Genomic DNA, 22,263 nt, shown 5'->3' with positions numbered 1-22,263 from the left:
TACGTAATATTATTTCCCGGGTAATCCGAACCCCCCGAAATCCGAACAGGCTTCAGCCCCAATTAGTTCGGATTTGAGGGGTTGTACTGTACAACCACTTACTAGCGTAACAATCGATGTAACTGTTTGATGGATTTGTAGAGTATTGGTAATGGTTCTAAGTTAATATGAGATATTGCCACATAGTTAAGTTTTTAATTCCTTATAGCGATTGAAGGAGGGCCCGGAAAATGTAACATTAAGTAGCATTTCCGCCTTATTTTGATCTAAAAAATAGCACTCTGTTGTCTGTGGGCGCTATTTGCAAAACTCTCGATATATATGCTGCCAAATGGACCAACTTCTGTTAATACTTAAGAAAATCGTAATTGGATAGACCGACGACTCATTTGTTACCTATACATAGGACAACGAGCGAAGTTGTGATTGAATCAAGGATAAACCAATAGTGTGGAGATTGAAAAAGGGGTCAGACAAAAATGTGGTATGCCCGTTATTCAACATTTACAGAGAATGCTTAATGAAGGAAGCATTAATGGGAATTGGAGATTTCAGGATTGGAGGGCAGATGATTCACTACGTCATGTATGTTGATGACAAGGTTATTATAGTTAGAACCGAAGAAAGACTATAGGAGATGATAAACAAAATAGTTGACACTGGGAAACAATGGAATGGAAATCAAGTCTAAAAATCGAGTCATGAAAATATTCCAGGAAATGCTTCCTTAAGGATCAGAGTTGATCAAAGAAATTTTGAAGAGATTTATCATTTCAAATATCTGGGAAGTCCTTTGACAAGAAACGTGTACTGCACCCAAGAGACAAATTCTTGGCTTGGTCTAAGAATTGCAATATCAGCATGACAGTACAACAAAATTATTCCTCTAAACAAAACTCAGTTTTATGATTCTTTATGAAAGATGCTTCTGTGAACATCCTTAAATGACAAGTCCTACGATGATGAAATGTTTGCTTTAAAAAATTTCGATAAAGTTTGTATTACCGTATTTACTCGATTGAATTAATCTGCTCACTATTGTTTAAGAATCAAGGTACAAAATTCTTCTGTAGCGCTTATAATTCTATAATAACTTATGTTTTTTTTTCTTTTCTTGGACAAGTGGTAGAAATGCCGGTTGATAATTTATAGTTTTTTTCTTATTTCTAGAGATGATTTCTAGATTTTTGGTAGATGATTAATCAAACACTGAGTATGATTTGAGAATTTTGACAATATAAGGTTATATTACCGTTTGCTTAATTTTTCACTTTATAACACTGCATTTAAATTCTACCATAGTATTTTTCAGAATAAATAGAGGTACGAGGTGTGATCAAAAAATACGGTGAATAATTGTATTAAAAGCAAAGTAATAAGCTTACACGGAACTTAATTTAACTTCCTTCAAAGCTTGCAATGCATTTATCCGGAAGTTGAATCTATGACTGGAAGAATTTCTGGAAGGCTTCTTTTGGAAGGGTTTTTAGCTGCTCTGTCGTGGCCCTCTCAATGTGCCAACATGTTTTTCTTTAAACACGCTTTTAATTTTGGGGAAGAGCCAGAAGTTGCATGGTGTTATATCAGAAGAATACTATGGATGTGGACAAATAATTGTTTTATCGATCAAAAACTCCTGTCTGTCAGTCAAAAGTCGGGGAACGAATACTCATTTGCAAATTGGCGGTTATAATGCTTCGTACGAACCCGTACGAGATACTAAGTTCTTCGGTAAGCTCTTAAATAGTTATTTGCCTGTGTGAACGAACAAGTTTTGCCAATTTCCACGTTTTCTTCTGTTTTTGAGGTTAATGGACGTTCCGAACGTTGCTCGCTTGCTTTTAAATCGCTGATACCATTTGTAAACCATCTTCAGATTTACAGCACTATCGTCACACACCAATTTCAACATTTCATGAGTTTCTTTGGCACTTGTTTACAACTTGAAACAAAACTTAATGTTCATGTGTTATTCGAAATCCATGATGTGCAACAGACATGGTAAACATAACCTCATTTTAGCGGCTCTGGACACTGACTGACAAGTCAGAATGTGTTCCAACTTGATGCTGTCTGTCTCAACGGATCAGGCTATCGAATAAGTTACATCCAATTGTTATAGCGTCAGTAGTTGCTGCAAAAAAATCATTCACCGTATTTTTGATTACATCTTGTAATTCTATCTGCAAAGATACTTCTAACAGTCACTGCTTTTTATAGCCAAATATGAGCCGTTAGTGTGGTAGTTGAGTGAAATTTTTGCATTGATCTTATATGGGGTGTTGATTTCAGCATGGGTACTCTAATACTACAAAAATTATTAAGGTGCGCATATATTCGAAGAATGCTTAAGATTCGAGCGAAGTAGCTCAAGTACTAGAGCGTTGGCTTCGTATTTGGGAGATCGTGGGTTCGATTCCCGCTGCTGACCATTCTCACTGGGGTTTTGAAGGGTTTTCCTCAGTCCTACCCAGAGAAATGCCGGGATGGTACCTACTAAACAGGTCCTCGTCGATACCTTCCAAAATCCTTTCCAAAATCCAAAATCATTTGTTATATAGCCGGTTTAAAAAATGGCCTCTATGCTGTATCTGGTGATTGTTAAATAAATAAAATTCGAGTAAATTCGGTATTTTAAGAAGTTTCTTCGACACAGTTGATAGTCATGTAGGTAACTTTTACACGAATACATTTATATATGAAAAATAGTGTATTTTTATTGTTTTATACAATAGAGTTGACTACATGATATTCCATAATCGTGTTGTTTTACATGTTTTTATTTTTGTTGATACATAATGTAGGTATAATATATTCTACATATTTTGTAATACATTTCAAGGAGCAAGTGGTTGGTTAGCCACAAATTTAGTAATAAGGTCCAGCGCCCAGACTGGCTGATCTGAAGGAACCATGTGACCAGCGTTACGAACTAAAACCTCGGTGAAATTCCCAGCTGATTTCACATATCCAGCCAAATCATTTCCCACTCTCCAAATCTTACGATCTGCCGTTCGATACTCCTCAGCAGCGTTGAAATTCATGGTTTCATAAAAACCTAGTTCCAAAGGATAAGCCAGGATGATATCAAGCTGTCCATTATAATACAACACACGATAGTTGTCTGCAAGAACTTCCACCCATGGTTTCACAGACTGCATCCAGTCACTAACTAGATTACCATAAACATTGCCGTCGCCAAAGGTTTGGTCACCGACGTGGATCGCTCTTCGCACAGAGTCCTGCTGCACATAATATCCATAATAATCTTCTGCTGGATTTCCGTAGGCATACAAATAATTGTAATAGTTCACAAAACCTGCTGCATCTATACCAGTGGAGAAAGCATCGTTGTAAGCCTGAAATAAAGATATTGTCATGTAAGTACCATGTATACTTTAATATTTTTGAATTTGAAAACCAAGGGGTGAATCATATTTCTAATTTTTTTTAAAAAAAATGTTTAAACATTAGTAATTTTTAAGTTAAAAAATAAGAAGTTTAGCAGTAGTTACTTGCTTCTGAGTTGGACTGGGAACCACACTTTTCTTTAGCTAAAAGTTTATACTATCGGTTACATCATCGTTCCTAAACAATGAAAACTGAATCTTTCAGTTTAACGTTCCACGATTATGCCCTTTAGGCTAAGGGAGAAGTAGGCCCGTATCCAGGGGGGTCTAGGGGGGCCGGGCCCCCCTAAATTTTTGCTGGCCCCCTAAAAGTTTTACAGTAGGCTTGCAAAAGAACTATAATATGGTTATGAACTATCATATGGTTGGATCGGGCCCCCCTATCTTCAGCCGGCCCCCCCTAAAGTTTTTGGGCTGGCTACGGGTCTGGGGAGACGGATGATTAAGGCAAGTGAATAATAATGGAAGAATTGGTGGAATGAGAATGTGGAAGGAAACCAGAGTACTCAGAGAAAACCAACAAACACGATGTTGTCCACCACAAACTTACTCAGCCGGGGTTCGAACCAGAGATCCCACCCACCAGAGGTATGCTCTCGACCAAAGAGCTGCCCTCATCATTCCTAGATTTGAGTTCATTCTGATCCACTTCTGATCAGTGATTTTATTTCTTTATTGATATGTAGTACTTTAACCTGTGTTACAACACATGTTGAAGTATTATTCTAGGAGACTTACTACTAGTATTGTAGTGTAGATGACGTCAGCTAAAATACAGCCAATCAAATTTATTTACACTGTTAAAAATACATTCTTTAAATCTGAGAAACTGTTTCTTATCTGTGCACGGAGATCTTTTCTTAGAAATAAGAGTTTAAAATTCTGATTAATGAGAAACGAAGAAAAGTACACAGTAAAAAATGAGGTGTTGAAATAACACAAAATGACTACCACTTTAGCGTATTACTTGTGTGTTAATTCAACACCAAGCACATCGCCTTCAGAGCATATCAGAAATAAATCGTTACTGGCTGTGAGTATTTGCATTGTTTTTTATTGTTTGTTATGAGCAAGACGTGTTTCTGATACTGACTGGGAACGTGGAATTTTCGGTTGAAGAGCAACGGATAATTGTTAAATTAGTCACCGCAGTTGGACGTTGTGCAACTTTCAAAATCTAGATAATTACAATTTCCTGCTAAAATTTAGTTAAACTTCAACAAATGTGACAACTAATTACAAGAAACTTCTTTGTCATACGACTCAAATTACTTGAACTTGTTCCCATTAAACTGTGTAACAGACAGTGGCTGATCCAGAAGCTAAAAACTGGTGGGAGGAGCAGTCAGAACTCAGACAATGATAAGTTGAGTACGGGACGTACTGATTAACGTCGAATCCGAACTACATGAGCTCCCGCCGGGACTATGATAGGTATATCATGAGTTTACTTTCAAAAATTAATAAAGGAGCTCCTCCGTGCATAAGCGGTTAGCGTAAGCGCCTTTGGCGTGGAAGGTCCGGGTTCGATTCCCGGCGGGAGCTCATGTGGTTCGGATTCCACGTTAATCAGTAGGTCCACGTCTCATATAGCCTCGCTGCTGAACGAGACGTTAAATTCAAAATCAACTCAAAAATTAATAAATAAGACCTTAAATTATTTGTCGCTCAGAAAACTGAGCCCCCCGGTCCCGGACTACATCTACCACTGGCAATAGAACGAATGACATAAAACTAGGACACACTAAAGCTAGATGCCTTAACGATCACAAGTCTTAAATATACTTAATGAGGACTACAAAAGAAATATATTTATTATCTTAAAAAAACATACACTAAAAGCAGCTATCCAATCTTCTTGTTCAATGTATTCCCTTGTTATTTGCTCGTTGGACCTAATTTCGTCTCTTGTGTTGGAATCCACTAATCCTATTTGGTACAAATAGTCGCTGTAGTGAAGAACATTAATAGGATCACTCAATCCATTACCAACGGCTAAGCCTAAAAGACACAAAAAAAAGCAAAAAGTGATAATAAAACAGATAAATAATTCTTTTCAAATAAGGTATAGAAATATACGTATAATAACGAGGTGTATTCAAAAAGTATCGAACGTTTAGTTGGCTAAAATACATTTATTGATTTGAAAATCAATCCAAGTAGTCTCCTTGGTAATGCACAAACTTCTATCCGTTCTCCTGTCATTGCTAGAAACACTTCTGAAACGCAGTTTTTTTTTTTTTTTTTTTTTTAAGGTGAGCAACTGTGCCGTCGCATTCCGCATGATGTCTTCTCTTGACTCAAATCGGGTCCCTTTTAGTAGCATTTTCAGCTTGGGAAATAACCAAAACTCACACGGAGCAATGTCGAGTGAGTAAGGAGCCTGACAACATACAGGAATGTTGTGTTTGGCGATGAAAGCCTGAGTGAAATCTCGAGGACACTCTCCTCATTCCGAAATTCTCGTTCAGTATTGAATGTAACAATTCAATTGAATGGTTCCTGCTTGGGTGACGCCAAGCCTTTGGAAAAATTTGATGCAATATCGCTGCTCAAGTTTTTCTGTCATTTTACAAAAAACTGAAATCCGAGACCGCTCAGTACACGTCTTCACTCGTTGGCTGACTGCCAGAGAATGACACTTTCTGCGGGCGGGAAAAAAAGAATCACGACTGCGCATGCGTGTCCTCTCTACATCTACACTGAAGAAAGTCACCCGCGCTTCATTGATTTACGAGAGAAAAAAATAAGGTCCAATACTTTTTGAACACGCCTCGTAGCTATAGAGTAAGGGAGCCTAATGTGGAATACGTTCCAAAAGATATTTGTACCTGTGTACCATGATATTTGTACAACTAAGGTTGGCAACGCTGACTCCAACATTGCAATGTGTGACGATGGACACCCTCATCGTTTGAAGTATAGTGATGAAGTGGCTGCTTTCACAGCAAACTAACAGGAGAGATTAGTTCATTTTCATCAAAATTGAGTTTTTGGTTAGAAGTGTATATTACAGCACAATTAAGGTTTTTAATATTGAAATTTAGTTATAATTCTGACTGGGAGTAGTTATAATTCAGTATTCCAAAATAAGCTAATTTCTATTACTGTTCAGTTATTTTGGAAGCAGTGACATGAGCGTGAAATTAAATATAGCTTTGTACCTGGTATTCCATTTTGAAAGCTGGTCTTAACCCTAGAAAGACCATGCTCGCATCTGCAATATGAATTACTTAAAAAAAATGCAGTATATTCCAGTTGAAAAAAAAGCAAAGATGAACCTTTCATCAAAAGAAGCAATAACAAAAAACAGAGAATTCTGAATACATATTAATCCGTATAAACTACATAAAAAAGAACTCACGGGCAAAATTGACCCCCCTTTGGTCTTTCTAGGTTTAATCGTAATCTATTTGACGAAAGTGCTTCCTTAATGCAAACATTGAAGACACTCTATCGTCTACTAATCAAGACGGTAGAGCTACTTTTACTGGCCCTGAACATATTTCCCCTGTTCCCAAAGTATTGCAAAAATCGTCGAGGAAAACATCTATAGGACACGTTTCAATGATAACAGCAGCTTCATATAAGAAACAATTGGAACCATCAAAATCTGGTGGATTAGTGAAGAACCGTCTCTGAAGTCGTGAGATTTATAGAACATCCCGTCTTTCACTGGAGTAAAGTCAACACGTGTGGGAAGGAAATATTCTTCACCCTCAAAAAAGAAGCAAATGGTTAAGAAGAAAAGGCGTAGACCTAATAGCAAAGATTCTGCGTAAGATACAGATTCAACGTCTGCTAGGATGTTTATAGTTTAATGGATGATAGTGATTCGTCTTTCCTCTTCCTGAAGAACAAAAGCACGCTACTGGTAATGAAAGTGTTCAAAGTATGTTTCATGGAGGTCTTTTTACGGATGATACGCACGGGGAATAATGGATCAAGTGTGTGACATACAATTCGTGGTGTCATATTCATTGTTCTGGTGCTGAAGAGAAATAAAAATTTTATATTTGTGACTTTTTTCTTTTCTTTTTTTCTTTTCTTTTTCTTTTTTCTTTTTTTTCTTTCTTTCTTTCTTTTTTTTTGGTCACAGAGACAGTATATTGTGTTTTTCACTGCGCTTAGTGTGCAACTACGGAGGTAAATACATGGTATTCCACTTTAGGAACCATTTTTTTCACTAATCGAATAATTTCTAATTCTTGTAGTTTCTTTTTTCTTTTCTCTCTTTTTTTTTTACAGTTATTTCTTTGCAATAGTTGTTGTGTTTCCAAATTGAATATATGGTTTAAGACTACAATAGTCCTAATTTATATTGGCATTGTTCCTCCTTGTATTTTCAGTATAGTGCTCAAAAAACAAAATAGTATTTCATTTTAGGCTCCCTTACTCTACATTAGTATATGACTATAACTAAACTACACGTATATTCAATGACGATGTTTTAATTTCCGCACTCCCAACTCGATCCCAGATTCGTACTTGAAGAGCTTAACTCTGTATTTCTTAACAAAGCAAATTAGTGGTTGGGTCATAGCCAGGTCAAACCAAGTTAAAAGTATAAACTATAGAATTTAATATTGTGTAACTTTCTAATTATGACTTTCAAAACAACACCGACAACGTTTGGGAAGTGATTCCTGACATCAATATACGACAAAAAGTATCTTCCAACCAGTGTGCACAAATGCTTTCTTTCCGATTATAAGCTGCCGAAAACATGAAAAAATGAACTTTAAAGGTCCATAGCTCCAAAACTATGGAACCTACCGTAGTCGGGTTAAGACTTCATTTAGAAATTAATGTGTTCTATCCAAAAATATAAGTTTCAGAATCCTAAGGTACTCACGTTACAATTTTTATAGAGGGAGTTTGGCTACGAGTATATAATTTGAAGTACCGGTACTCAACAACCACCTCTATAAAAATAGTTGCGGAAGTACCTCAGAATCTGAAACATGGATATTTGGATAAGGCACATACTAGTTCCTAAGTGAAGTCTTGACCCGACTATGGTAGATCCCAGTGGCGTAACTAAAGGCTTAGGGGTCCTCCCGCAGACAGCGTGGAGTGGGGCCCATATTCTACTTCCTACTTCACGATTTGGGGGCCCCTGATGGCTTGAGAGCCCCCGCAATGCGGAGTCTGCGGGGCCCTTATTTACGCCCCTGGTAGATCCCATAGTTTTGGAGCTATGGGCCTTTAAAATTCAATTTTTCATGATTTCGGCAGCCTATAACTCCGAAAGGAAGCATTTGTACACCCAGGTTGGTCTATACTTTTTGTCATGTCTTGGTGTCAGAAACCACCTCCTAAACGTTGTCGGTGCTGTTTTGAAACACCCTGTATAAACACGATATTGCAAAACACTGAACTTGAAGAAAAAATGTACAAATAAAATACATATTAAGAGTTAAAATATACAACATATAGGGCCTATCTATAGAACGCAACAAATATACTTTTCAACATAAATTGATTATACTTTATTTTCTTGATCAAAAGATTCGGTATTTATTCCGACGTTGATCGTCGTCCTAATTTTTGGCTTAAAGCGTAATAATTGGTTCCTTTCTGCACCGAAGTTTAATATTTAATTCATATAGTATTGCCAGCAAGCGTTAGCGAGTGAAGACGCATTAGAGCCCCGGAGAACACGTTGTTTTCTGTCATTATTACAGCTAAATGGGAAGGGGACCTGTGTTCCAGAACCCTGCCATGTTGGTTATGTTAGTGTTAAATTGAAATGTATAACTTTTTTTCACGTTTCTTTACAGTTATTTCTTTGCAACGATTTGTGCAATTTATTTTTAGATTTATTAGGCCATGATTTTTACCTACTTTTAATAGATTTTCTGATTTTAACCTTGTTTCACTAAATTTAATAATGTTACCCCATACTCAGGGATGAGTGTCTGTATACTTTCCCACAATCCTACCATGCAGTAAACTTGCGCCAAGTAGTTCTCTCCGCTTGCCAAATAGTGCCATGTTTAGAATCGTTTATATAAGAAAATAAGCACAACTTTTGCGCCCCTTATACATTATCAAACACACAATAAGCAAATTATTAATTTCTTCCTAGTAAATTTTCAAAATTTTGCTAGAAACAGGCGACCAACTTTGGAACTTAACCCAAAAATTCAATATCTTTCAATCAAATTTTTGTTTGTAGACCTTATATCTGGAGAACTACATATAGTGTAGCCAAACCCAAACTATCACTTAACTCAGTATGATGTGCTTATTCCATAGATAACAGGAAAACTCGATTTAGGGGCCGTTCAAAAATTTTGTGGCCTCTGATTCAAAACCTGATTATTGGTCAAGATCGCAATGTTTTGATCCATTTTTGGTTTTTCGAAACTTCTTTTTTAATGTGTAGCTCAACCTATGCCAGTATACCCTTAAGGAACAAAAGTTGCCAATGATAAATGGTTGCTATCGAACTACAGTCTCTCAGTACTAAAACTAAATGTTCTGTCGTGCTACTCAGCGTATCATTTTTATTTAGATTTTATGAACTGCTTGCATAAAACATGATCGGTTCTTTTGGATTCACTAGCAAATAAATAAATAAATAAAAGAAAAGAAGAAAAAGAAAAAATAGAAAACAAAAGTAATAGTATTGTAATTTTGTGTGCAGAGTTCTAATTTCTGTTCACTGATGGATCCAGGCGCTCCCACTCGGAGGAACTACCAGAACCATAACTCGATATGTTGTATAAATCTTTTCAATGTAACTTTACCTGATTTAGCTGAGAAATGATTGATGTAGCCTAAATATTTAATCTTACACTTTATTTGTACTCTTTTATTCTTATAAAAGCGATTTAATTCTATATTTTTTTCCTGAGACTATGGACGACAGTTCTTAACAATTACTGATCGTCTTTTACGGGTGCAGAATAAAACAGGTTCAATATACATAAACGTAGTATCTTGTACTATTGGATCCCGCGCCCTAAATTTTTGACCCCCCCCCCCTAACAAAAATTTCTGGGTGCGACAAGGTCACAAATGGCATATTAAAAATCTATAAATTTAGTTTATTTCAATCGACTTGCTTCTCTTATTAATAAGATTCGAATCGAACGATTACAACTTTATTGGATATTATTTATAGCACACATATCACGATGTTCTGAGTGTTCCGCGTTTTTGGTTTATTGCAACGTGTCAAGCTTCAATATCAATAAAAAAATATATATAGAAAGCAGTCAACTTATTCCAGGGCGTCAAAAAATATATTTGTTTTCAAATGTTTAAATATAGTATAACTTTGTGAGCGTTTTTTGAAATAATAAATTTTGACCAGAAGCATCATTGCTTAATTTAATATGGACTCTTCCCCCTTCCCCGATAATACCCTTTAGGCTTAAGAAGATGGAAAACAAATGAAAGTGACTGAATGTAAAAATAAATTTTCGTGCTCTCCCATCGGGAATCGAACCCGAGATCACATGCAACAAATGTATGCGTGCTTATATTAGGGTTAGTAGCAAACAAAACATTGTATTGTAATTACTTACCTTTAAGGTTTATCTTCAAATCGGCTGTTGGGTTATTCTGGTGAATTGTGTAACTAATTGCTGGAACATATTTTCCTGAAACAAAATAAATAAATAAATAAGACAGAAATATTATATATGATGACCTGAAGAAAATGGCATGCATGAATGTAAATTATCATGCGTAGTTTTTGAGAAAATTAAAAAATAATGGTGTTAAATGATATGTAATTTGTGGTCAAAAATAATAATCTTAATAAAAAGGAACGTATTAAGGTGAACCTCACACTAAAATATACAACCCATCAACTATTTCATTATGATACTGGCAAGACGACACTAGACATTTTAGTTAATGACATATATTAACCTAAAAATGTCGTTAACTGTTAAACTTTTTGAAAATAACTTTCGCTTAATGTTTTCAGAGCTGTAAATATAATATACTTATGTATACTGGTGTACTTGTATCTTCTTTATAAGAGAGGGAATTTACAAAAGTCAATTGGGGGATATTATGGCTTCTCTAACTTCTTTAATGTCCAAGTCTCTGAACCATTAAGTCCAATGCTCCATATAAAGCACTTGACCAATTTCTTCCTTAATCTAATATTAAGGCTGCTAGTTAAAAGTGATTTTTTCTTGTTTTGTCCTTCTTTAGCTATGGCACTGAGTGTTCCGCGTTTTTGGTTTATTGCAACGTGTCAAGCTTCAATATCAATAAAAAAATATATATAGAAAGCAGTCAACTTATTCCAGGGCGTCAAAAAATATATTTGTTTTCAAATGTTTAAATATAGTATAACTTTGTGAGCGTTTTTTGAAATAATAAATTTTGACCAGAAGCATCATTGCTTAATTTAATATGGACTCTTCCCCCTTCCCCGATAATACCCTTTAGGCTTAAGAAGATGGAAAACAAATGAAAGTGACTGAATGTAAAAATAAATTTTCGTGCTCTCCCATCGGGAATCGAACCCGAGATCACATGCAACAAATGTATGCGTGCTTATATTAGGGTTAGTAGCAAACAAAACATTGTATTGTAATTACTTACCTTTAAGGTTTATCTTCAAATCGGCTGTTGGGTTATTCTGGTGAATTGTGTAACTAATTGCTGGAACATATTTTCCTGAAACAAAATAAATAAATAAATAAGACAGAAATATTATATATGATGACCTGAAGAAAATGGCATGCATGAATGTAAATTATCATGCGTAGTTTTTGAGAAAATTAAAAAATAATGGTGTTAAATGATATGTAATTTGTGGTCAAAAATAATAATCTTAATAAAAAGGAACGTATTAAGGTGAACCTCACACTAAAATATACAACCCATCAACTATTTCATTATGATACTGGCAAGACGACACTAGACATTTTAGTTAATGACATATATTAACCTAAAAATGTCGTTAACTGTTAAACTTTTTGAAAATAACTTTCGCTTAATGTTTTCAGAGCTGTAAATATAATATACTTATGTATACTGGTGTACTTGTATCTTCTTTATAAGAGAGGGAATTTACAAAAGTCAATTGGGGGATATTATGGCTTCTCTAACTTCTTTAATGTCCAAGTCTCTGAACCATTAAGTCCAATGCTCCATATAAAGCACTTGACCAATTTCTTCCTTAATCTAATATTAAGGCTGCTAGTTAAAAGTGATTTTTTCTTGTTTTGTCCTTCTTTAGCTATGGCAATTCTTGACTTGATCTCTTGTCAAAATACTTCCCAGATACTTGAAGTTATCAACCTCTTTACAGGCAGTTAACAGGATCATGCAAAAAGTATACTTTTACCTACTTCTAGAAGTTTCAATTTCGTCCGATAGATGTCAACTGCTGAAGGCTGTTGTGCTGCTATCTAACGTTGCAATATGTAACCTCTAGCATTTTAGATTTATGGACATTTTTTCAGTGGTAGAAAATGGGAGATGGATTGTTACTATTAAAGTCGCTGTTACACGTGAAGATAATAACGGATTGATCCCCATTAACGAACTCTGCCTAAATATCTATTAGGAGAAAAAGAAGAAAATAAGAATTGAAAAAGTATCCTTCGTTTAGGAGTTATCTCGTGGACTAACGGACGTACGAGGATTACAATGTCTACTAAAGTGAATACTAATAAGAGGAAGCGTCAAGTGTGGAAACTTTGAAAGTGTTATACAATTTAGAAGAAAATCGCGATTATCTTCAAAGCTTGAAATGTGATAAGTATGTATAGATAAAAGTCGAAACAGGTCACTAAGCCCATTCAGTCCCAAAAGTTCCTAGTGTGTTGCCATGAGTGAACCAAGAAATATTCGTTTGGACGACCATCAAGAAAGAAAATACTTATATTCGTATGGAGATATGAGTTTGACTGATATTATCTTTAAAAACTCTGATGGAGATATGAGTTTAACTGATATTATCTTTAAAAACTCTGATGGAGATATGAGTTTAACTGATATTATCTTTAAAAACTCTGATGGAGATATGAGTTTAACTGATATTATCTTTAAAAATTCTGATGGAGATATGAGTTTAACTGATATTATCTTTAAAAACTCTGATGGAGATATGAGTTTAACTGATATTATCTTTTAAAACTCTGATGGAGATGTGAGTTTAACTGATATTATCTTTAAAAACTGTGATTAAAATATGAGTTTAACTGATATTATCTTCTAAAACTCTGATGGAGATGTGAGTTTAACTGATATTATCTTTAAAAACTCTGAAAAACAATTCTTATATATTTCTTGATTTGTTATTAAGGCATTCAACTCTCACGTATCTAAGATTGAGTAAAGTAGGAACTTCGTCTTGAAAAGTTAAGAGATTGACCGTTTCGCAGGTGTAGAAATTTGTTATAAACTTGAGAGTTCATATATTTAAATATACCTAACAACGAAATCTTCGTAATGAAATGAATTGGAACGTTTCAGTTTACTGTTCCACGGTTAATCCCTTTAGGCTAAGGAAGATGATGATTAAAGCAAGTGAATGATGATGGAAAGATTGGTAGAATGAGAAAGTGGGAGGAAACGAGAGTATCTTGAGAAAACCCACGGACACCATGTTGTCCACCATAAACTTTCCTGGCAGGAGATCGAACCAGGGATCCCAAGCACCGGAGGTAAACGCTCTACCACTGAGCCACCGTTCCCTCCAACGAAATATTTCTTTGCAAGTTTGTGACTTGAAATCGTTTGAATCAATTCTATTTAAGTTATTGCCTTCTTACTTGTCAATAACCTGTCAAACACAAATTGATAATATACTAATTAATCATTCTATAAAATAGTATACTGCAGGGCGCAAAATTTTCGGTCGCCAGGTCGCCATTGGCGACTAGTGTTCAGCAAGAATGGTTTACATGTATATGAATTATCCAATTCAAAATTGATTGTCCTGAATCTAATTATTTGGTTTTGATATTTTATGCCCTGATGGAAACTCTTTCTTTGTCAAACCAATGGCCATATGGAGGGGTGTACCTCTCATAATTTGTACGTGAGAGATACTGGCGTCCATCATTTCACCATTTTTGGATTGGCGAGTGCGTCTGACTTTGAAATTTTGCGCCTTGGTATACTGAGAGCTATTCCATTACAATAAATGAAAGAAGTTTGAAGAATACAAATTGAATGCTGAGGAAAGTGGAATTGTTTGGAGAAAGGAAATGATGGGTAATTTAACTTTGTATAAGGAAATAAGAAATGTTTCTAAACCGGCTTTCAAGTTGGAAAGCATCCCTTGATTCGTCGCTGAACCGAACGTAGTTCAGGCGGTGGCTGACAGATGGTGTTGGAGCGGCTCAGGCGCACAAACAAGTTTTGTTACGCCAAGTAGTTCGGTTTCGTAAGCATCTCTTGATAGAAATATTAACACTTAACTACTAAAGACTTCAGGAAGGACTAGAACATTGAGAGGAGATAAGGAAATATTTTAAACAAAACGATATCAACTAGATAACAACTAAAAAAAAACTTTAGATCACTGAATCCGCAGCAGCTGACATCGCTATAAGATAAATATATAAGTACTCACCTCCATACGATTCTCCAGTAACAAAGAAATCGTTATCCTGCAATTCTGGGAACAATGTGAAGAACTGGATGAGAGCAGCGTACAGATCTCTTCCAACTTCCACTTCGTTTGTTGCATATCCGCCACGGTCTGTGAAACTGTAGCCTATAACAAATAATATATACTTGTTCTTTAAGAAAAACATTTTATCAGTAATGGATATAAACTGACAAACATTAGTCACCGATACAAATGAATTATCATCAATCATAATTATTGTAGTTGTAATTAGTTTTGTATGCAATTGTCAACATTTTTCAGACGTAAAATTAACTGACGGATGTGGTGGAAAAACTTGATAACCCTGATTGCAATCTTGTATGCAGTAGATCCAGTTTCCTCATGATAACTTAATCATTCCAATAATTGTTATCGATTTTAGCATGAAAAGTTCTTGAGTAAACATCAATTAAAAGGTATATCCGATTATGTGGCTATATGAAGCGATTTAGTGCACCAATTTCTAAGTTCTGTTGCAATTATCCAACAACTTGGTACTTCTATGTTATCAGTTTTTCCACCACGGCAGACAGGGAGGCGTCAACTGTAGTCTGGGAGCCTTTCTTTTACGCAGAAGCGACCACTTTAACACGAGGACTGAATAGAAATAAGTGGCAACACTGTTTTATCCCCGCGCAGAGATTTTTTATCGAGCTCCTGTTGGCAATACATGTAGAGACTGAATGATGAAGCTACACAATTCGGGTGGCGGCGCTAGTGTAGGTGCTGCAGCGATAGTAGTGGAGTGTGCTCAATGTAGGTTGTCAAATCACACCACTCTAAAGAGCGTGTTTTTCAAGTTAGAACAACGTGCATGGATAGAGATCGAAGTGGCCAGTGGAAAAAATGCCAGGGAATATCACACTAGACTGCGTGAAGCATGCGGTAATGACGTATTGCCGTATCGGACTGTGGCACATTGGGTTGCAGCGTTTCGTGCAGGATATGATAGTGTACAACAGGATTCGGGTGAAGGTCGACATGGGGTCGAAAACCGAGCCATTGAATTGATTCAATCTTTGCTGCATGTGGACAGGAGTTGGACTGCCAAGGAATTGGCTAACTAGGTAGGAATATCCCACACTATAATGTTGAATGTATTGTACAATGTTCTTGGTTACCGAAAAATTGCATCCCGGTGGGTACCTCACCACCTTACAAACGATCAAAAAGGCACAGATACGCCGTCGTCGGTGATCATTTCGCACATTACAGACGGGAAGTTCGCGTATTTCTGGGCAGAATCATCGCATTTGACGAAACATGAGCGCACTCTCATGAGACAGAATTTAAGCGCCAATAAAATGAATGGCGCCAGTCATAATCTCTCCGACTCAAGAAGCTGTCAGGAACGGGGACTGTGAAGCTGATGCTGATAGTTGCATACGATGTACGTGCTGTCATATTACGGCATGCAGTTCCTCCAAACCAGACAGTAAATGCAGTGTACTACCGCAGATTTTTTGAATATCTTCGTCTTGCACTGCGCAGAAACCGACCCAAGTTCATAAGGAATCCACCCATTGTTTTGCATGACAACGCCCGTTGTCACAACACAGGTGCTGTGAGGAACCTGTTTGCATGATGGAGTTGGGAGGTTCTAGAGCACCCACCCTATTCACCGGACATGCGTACCACTGCAAGGGATGCGTTTCCGCACCAGAAATTCGATACTTCAAGCTTTAGGGCGCTCTTTTGCAGATATCAACAATGAGTGCACCGCTCCTGGTATCCTGCGACTTCCCCACATCTAGCAATGAGTACAACATGCTGCAGGGAATTACGTTGAAGGCCTGTAGAAGTCTCATGATTGTGCAATAAATGATTAACGAAAGATTTATATATTATCACTTCTCTCGTGGTTGACAAAATTTATATGAATTACAGATAAAATTTATAACACAAAAATCTTCTGAAATGAACAAACAGTTTGGTCCGTAACAGCGTTAAAACCAAAATTGGTTGATTTATAATACTTCTGCTTTGAATATGCCCTCCATCAAAGAACTTTATTTTTAACTTTTATCCAGCGAAAATTGATGGTAATGTATTAAGTAATCTTTAGAGTTTTCTCACAGATGGATGGATACATTTTTGTCTTCCAGTCCGATGGACAAGGTAAATATATATAAAGGAGTCTAGGTAAACAACACCCGCTGAAAAGGAACCATTAAATTCGTTTATCATAGAAGCAAACTGCCAACTATACTTGTTATTTAAAATAGGTAAAATAAAAATTATTTTAAAATACTAATAACTCTATATTGCATTTTCGTTACTTATCAATTACCTGTTCCTACAGGGTTGTCAATATAGATGACATTATGTTGAAGATTCCATGAGTAATTGTTTGGAACAAGAGTCAAATCTTCCGTTACTTTGAAAGGACCATTTTCATAAAATAATCCAAACAGAGACGAGGAACCTGGACCTCCTTGAAGCCACAGAAGAACTGGGGCATCTTCCGGATTTACCTCCTGAAACAGAATGGTTAAAAGATTAAATGTTTGAAAATATTTAAAAATCGATTACGAAAATTTAGTGATCAATTATTATCAATTTTTCCTCTTGCTACCAAAACTACAAGCAACTTAAAAAAACAACCTGTCCGTGAAGAAAATGAAATGAAATGAAATTACTCAGTTTAACGTCCTACGATTGTTCCTCTTAGGTTAAGATAGACGGATGATTAAAGCAGGTGAAAGATAATGGAAGAATTGATGGAATTAGAAAGTGGGAGGAAACGGGAGTACCCCGAGAAAACCCAAGATACGATGTTGTCCACCACAAACTTACTTGGTCGGAGATACAGAGGTTGTTCAGCCTACGTTTGGCCGATTTCCTTCCTACCCTCTCCCGGGCAGAATGGACTCACCCGACCTGGCTCGTGGCGTTCTGCAGTGTTGTGCAGTGGCTTCGTGGGAACGGAGTTGTTTTTTTTCGCGCGGACGACAATAACGCACAAAACAGGACCATTGTTGTGAGTGTTGTGTTAAATTTGTTTCCAAGTGTGTGGGTTTCCGCTCTGAGACCAAAATGCCGCCCAAACTAAGCCGGTTTTGGGAAGGCTAGTTACGGCTCTTTATAACGTCCACTTTAGTGTTTCTGTCATTAGAAAACAGTGCAAGAAGAATGGTTGCAACATCAGTTTAAGTGTAATAAAAAAAATGTTAATAAAGAGTACAAGGGCAACCATGCTCCACCATTTGGATCACCAACGAAGTTGCCTAGGGAGCGGGAATGCACCAAGGCCACTTCCACTATGCAGAGGAAACTTCGCAAAATGGCAATGCAAGAAAATCCGCCAACACAAAGATGTGTGGCTAATCTTCTTGACGTGTCCTTGGGAACTGTAGACCGGACTTTACACCATTAACTCAAGCTGGAAAAAGTCATGAAAGCTCGCGGCCATCTTCTCACGGATGCCCACCAAAAGGAACGAAAATGTAACGCCCGGAAGCTGTACAAACGACATCTGGCAAAACAAAGGTGGATGTACGTCGTAACGCTCGATGAAGCATGGATTTACTTTAGAAGGTGGGTTCGAGTCTGTAAAGAATCCTTCCCAAAAGGGTTCATCGTCGTTACTGACTACTGTTACCGAGGTAAACTGAAGATTCGTAGGGTGGCGTAGAACTGCAAAATAAATTCGCAGTATTTTCAGGAGCAGATCATGCGGCCGATCTACGAGCATGAGATTCCAACAATGTACAGTAATGACGCCAATCTGGTGCGCATTCACATGGACAAGGCCTCATCACATACCGCACGATCGTCCCTCGCATTCTACAGGGAGATGGAGGAGGCAAGTTGTATACAGGTGATGCCTTTCAATGATGTACCTGTTAAATCTCCAGATGCAAGTCCTATGGACTATTGTGGATTTGGATTGCTGAAGCGGGCTTTGAGAAAACGGCGTGTGACAACTGTGGAAGGACTTTGGAAATCTTTGTAAAGGGAATGGGACAAGATTCTTCTCCCAGTTCTTCAGAGAAGCCTATTACAGTGGAAAGTACACTGTCGGGCTAATGTTAGGAACCAATGGAAACACATCGAGCACTTACAGACCTGGTGCCATGGATTCTTCTAAATTTTTAAGTAAGTCGAAATTGGCCAAATGTAGACTGAACAACCTCTGTAGAACCAAGAACCCCAAGCACCACAGGTAAGCGCTCTACCACTGAGTCCCTGAGTCACCCATCGATGAAATTTACAATTGATAAGGTTAACACTTTCAGTGCCGATTCATAGTATCTAGAGCCTTCTATTTCAAGTGTGCCCTCGGTAAATATATGAAACATACTTCGGCCTCACCCTCGTAGCCCTCTTACGAAGGAAACCATCCCTTTGTTTTGGGAAAAGCCTGTCCGCATCCAACTATTAAAAGATCTCGACCACAGCAACTTGTCCCGCTTCTTTCGAGGGAGATACAGGAAAACACACATCGACAGCAGTGCCAGCGGAGGCAAATTTGAAATAAAAAATGAAATCTTTAAGTTTTACGTCCCACGGTTATGCCGGTTAGGCTAAAGGAGACGGTGATGATGAGTAATGAATGAAATGGTGGAATGAAGAAAGTGGGAGGAAACGGGAGAACTCCGAGAAAACCCACGCACACGGTGTTTGTCCACCACAAAGTTCACTTGGCGGGGGCTGGGATCGAACCCGGGAACCCAAGCACCAGAGGTGAACGCTCTACCACTGAGCCACCGCGGCCCCAAAATTTGAAATAGAAATGCTCTAGTCACGTTTTCGCGTTGCTCATAACTCACGTTCTGGCATCATTGTTCTGTAATCACTTATATACAGAAGTGTATTTACCCACGGGCCAGCATGGGTCATGACCCAGGTCGACAAATTTCGGGGAGGGGAGAGCAAAATTTTCTGGGGTCACTTTTTTAAAAGCATTTTTGTTCAGGAAATTTCAGAAATTTATTATGCATGCGCATCCGACTATGACATGGGAATGTTAGGCTAGAAGAAGTAATACAGTTTTTTGTTATAAATTATTTATCTTTTTCTATTGTTGACACGTAATCTATCTTGGATCGTAATTTCAAAATCTATCCATTGCAGATTAACTTCAGGATTATCTGCAGATTTCAAAGCCTGTTATCCAGTGATGCCAACTTGTGGGAAAAGTCCCATTTTCTGGAATTTTTTGACAATTATTTCTCGAAAAGGGATAAAGGGAATTTTCACAGTTATTTATTCCCTTTATTTCTGGGATTTTCTATAAATTTACCTCTATGGGCAAGAAGTAGATTAACAAGTTCTCAATAAATGTGAAATAAGTGCTCTTTTTTTTTACTGTAAAAAGGGTACTAGTAGCCAAGTGATTTATACAGTTACTTTGAAACCAAAAACAAGTGACAAGAAACTGATTAACAACTCTGTGAAAAGAATTCAAAACGAAAATCAGTAAATTTGCAAAACTTTTCCTCAAACAATTATTGGATAACGATGCTTGTCTTGTCTAGTTTCTTTATGTTCTACCCAAGATTGCGACACAAAAGCATGATGAAAATACTAAGTTGTGACAAAGAAATGTACTTGTTATAGTCAACGTTTTCAACTGTTTTCTTCAATTACTTATTCATAAACTATTTGACTAACGCAGAAGGTCTGATTTCACTCATATATTAAAGATAGTGAGTGACATATGGTAATTTCACTTTTCATATTTTCTAAATGTTGAAAAGTTTGTTGAGTGTGGGATATTCAAGACCAACATGGGAATTTGTGCCTCTCAAGATGGGCTTTTAGAACATTTTAGGTTGGCATCACTGCTGTCACCCAGTCATCAGCGCTAGTTATTTAGGACTGTTTCGTTGTTGTGACAAACTTGTATTATTATTCAAAAATCTTATTAGATTAGTTTTTTGATTAACCAGTGTCTTAAATTTCTATACTGGTATTCATTGATTTCAGGGAGGAGAGTGGCATTTTTTTTTTAAAATAATGGCCCACGACAGCAAAAATGTTAAACACGGCCCTGCTTGTTTGTATTGATTTGAAGAGGAAACCTTTTTATCTCTCAGTGTAGTGGCTAATAACTGTGATTTAGGTAAATAGCTTACTTTATAATTATTATTACAGGAGTTGATTCACTTATACGAGTATTAAGAGGGCTTATCACTGCGAAATTAAAATACCGCTAATTTTACAGTAAGACAAAAGATAATCGAAATGTGGAACAAGCGCGCCCTAGACAATTTTATTTTGCATGTGGTATTATTATAACGAATAACCAGGTAGCTTTCCGTTTGTAACCATTTTTAGGAACGCGAAAATAAATGCCTATTTTCTAAATGGATGGAAATCGAAAGCAGGTAATTGATTCGTGATAACGGTATCTCATGTAAAATAATATTGTCTAGGGAGGTCTTGTTCCACTTGTCGATTATCTTTTATCTACTTGAAGATACCACCGTAAAATTAGCGGTATTTTAATTTCGACGTGATGGGACCTCTTAAGCCGAATTTCAGTGTTCCACTTACTTAGGAAATGCAGTGTTTCCATCACTGGTTGTGTTCGATCTGCAGGCCGTTTCTATTGACTATTACCCGGCATCAGAGCTTAAACTACATCGGAGCTTTATTAAAATCAGATAGTTTTTATTAAAATTATTGAGAAACTGGCGGACAGAAAGAGAAGAGAAAGACAGATATGAGTAGGTTCGTAAAAGGTTACTGAACAGTAAACTCACCTGTGCTGGGAAGTACCAGAAAAATAAGTTTGCATTATAATCAGGATTGACAGTAAAATATCCTGAATAACTAGGAACGCCTTCAATGCCCAGATCACCGACCACAGACAAATTGCGAGCCTCTTCAAGATTTCCGGCTTCGATCAGTGGCGTCAGAATCAGAGCTTCCCCTACATCTCCTTGGACAGGCAGAGGTCCAACTTCAGGCACCGTCAACAACCTTTGCCTATTTAAATGTTTCTTTGGATTTCCTAGACACTGATTGATGCTCGCAAGCAGAAACAAAGTGATAAATAATTTATGCAGAGACGGTTTCATGGTCTTTCCTGTATCAGTTGTACTTTTAATAAGGAGGTATTATGTTAAGTGTTGTAACTATATATATACAAATATTATCTGTGAATATTATCTGCTCACCTTCACATAGAGTTATTTTGTCAATTCATGTTGTCCAAGTACTTCTAATTATCTAACATTATTGTCTTATTTAGAAAATAAACTCAGATGATAAAGTCTGGGCAGAGACATGTTATGTAATTACATC

The 22,263-nt window shown here is 36.8% G+C and overlaps 1 protein-coding gene across 3 annotated transcripts; it reads right to left on the bottom strand.

The window, feature by feature from the left end:
• Positions 1-2,718: 2,718 nt before the first annotated feature.
• Positions 2,719-22,059, bottom strand: LOC145668966 (venom serine carboxypeptidase-like). 3 transcript variants are annotated; one of them, XM_081737260.1, is made up of 7 exons: positions 21,720-22,059; positions 17,300-17,486; positions 14,971-15,114; positions 11,985-12,059; positions 10,949-11,023; positions 5,245-5,411; positions 2,719-3,359 (listed from the first exon to the last, which is right to left on the bottom strand). In XM_081737260.1, the coding sequence occupies exons 1-7, from the start codon at positions 22,035-22,037 to the stop codon at positions 2,838-2,840; spliced, it is 1,488 nt and encodes a 495-aa protein (XP_081593386.1). In that variant the 5' UTR covers positions 22,038-22,059; the 3' UTR covers positions 2,719-2,837. The 3 variants fall into 3 exon arrangements, with proteins under 3 accessions (XP_081593386.1, XP_081593388.1, XP_081593387.1); XM_081737262.1 differs by lacking the exon at positions 10,949-11,023; XM_081737261.1 differs by lacking the exon at positions 11,985-12,059.
• Between the last annotated feature and the right edge of the window lie 204 nt (positions 22,060-22,263).

This window comes from Thermobia domestica, chromosome 13 (genome assembly GCF_964235325.1).
Source record: "Thermobia domestica chromosome 13, izTheDome1.hap1.1, whole genome shotgun sequence".
NCBI classification, from domain to species: domain Eukaryota; kingdom Metazoa; phylum Arthropoda; class Insecta; order Zygentoma; family Lepismatidae; genus Thermobia; species Thermobia domestica.
The sequence above is the reverse complement of the archived record's forward strand: the minus strand, read 5'-3'. Positions and strand labels throughout refer to the sequence as shown.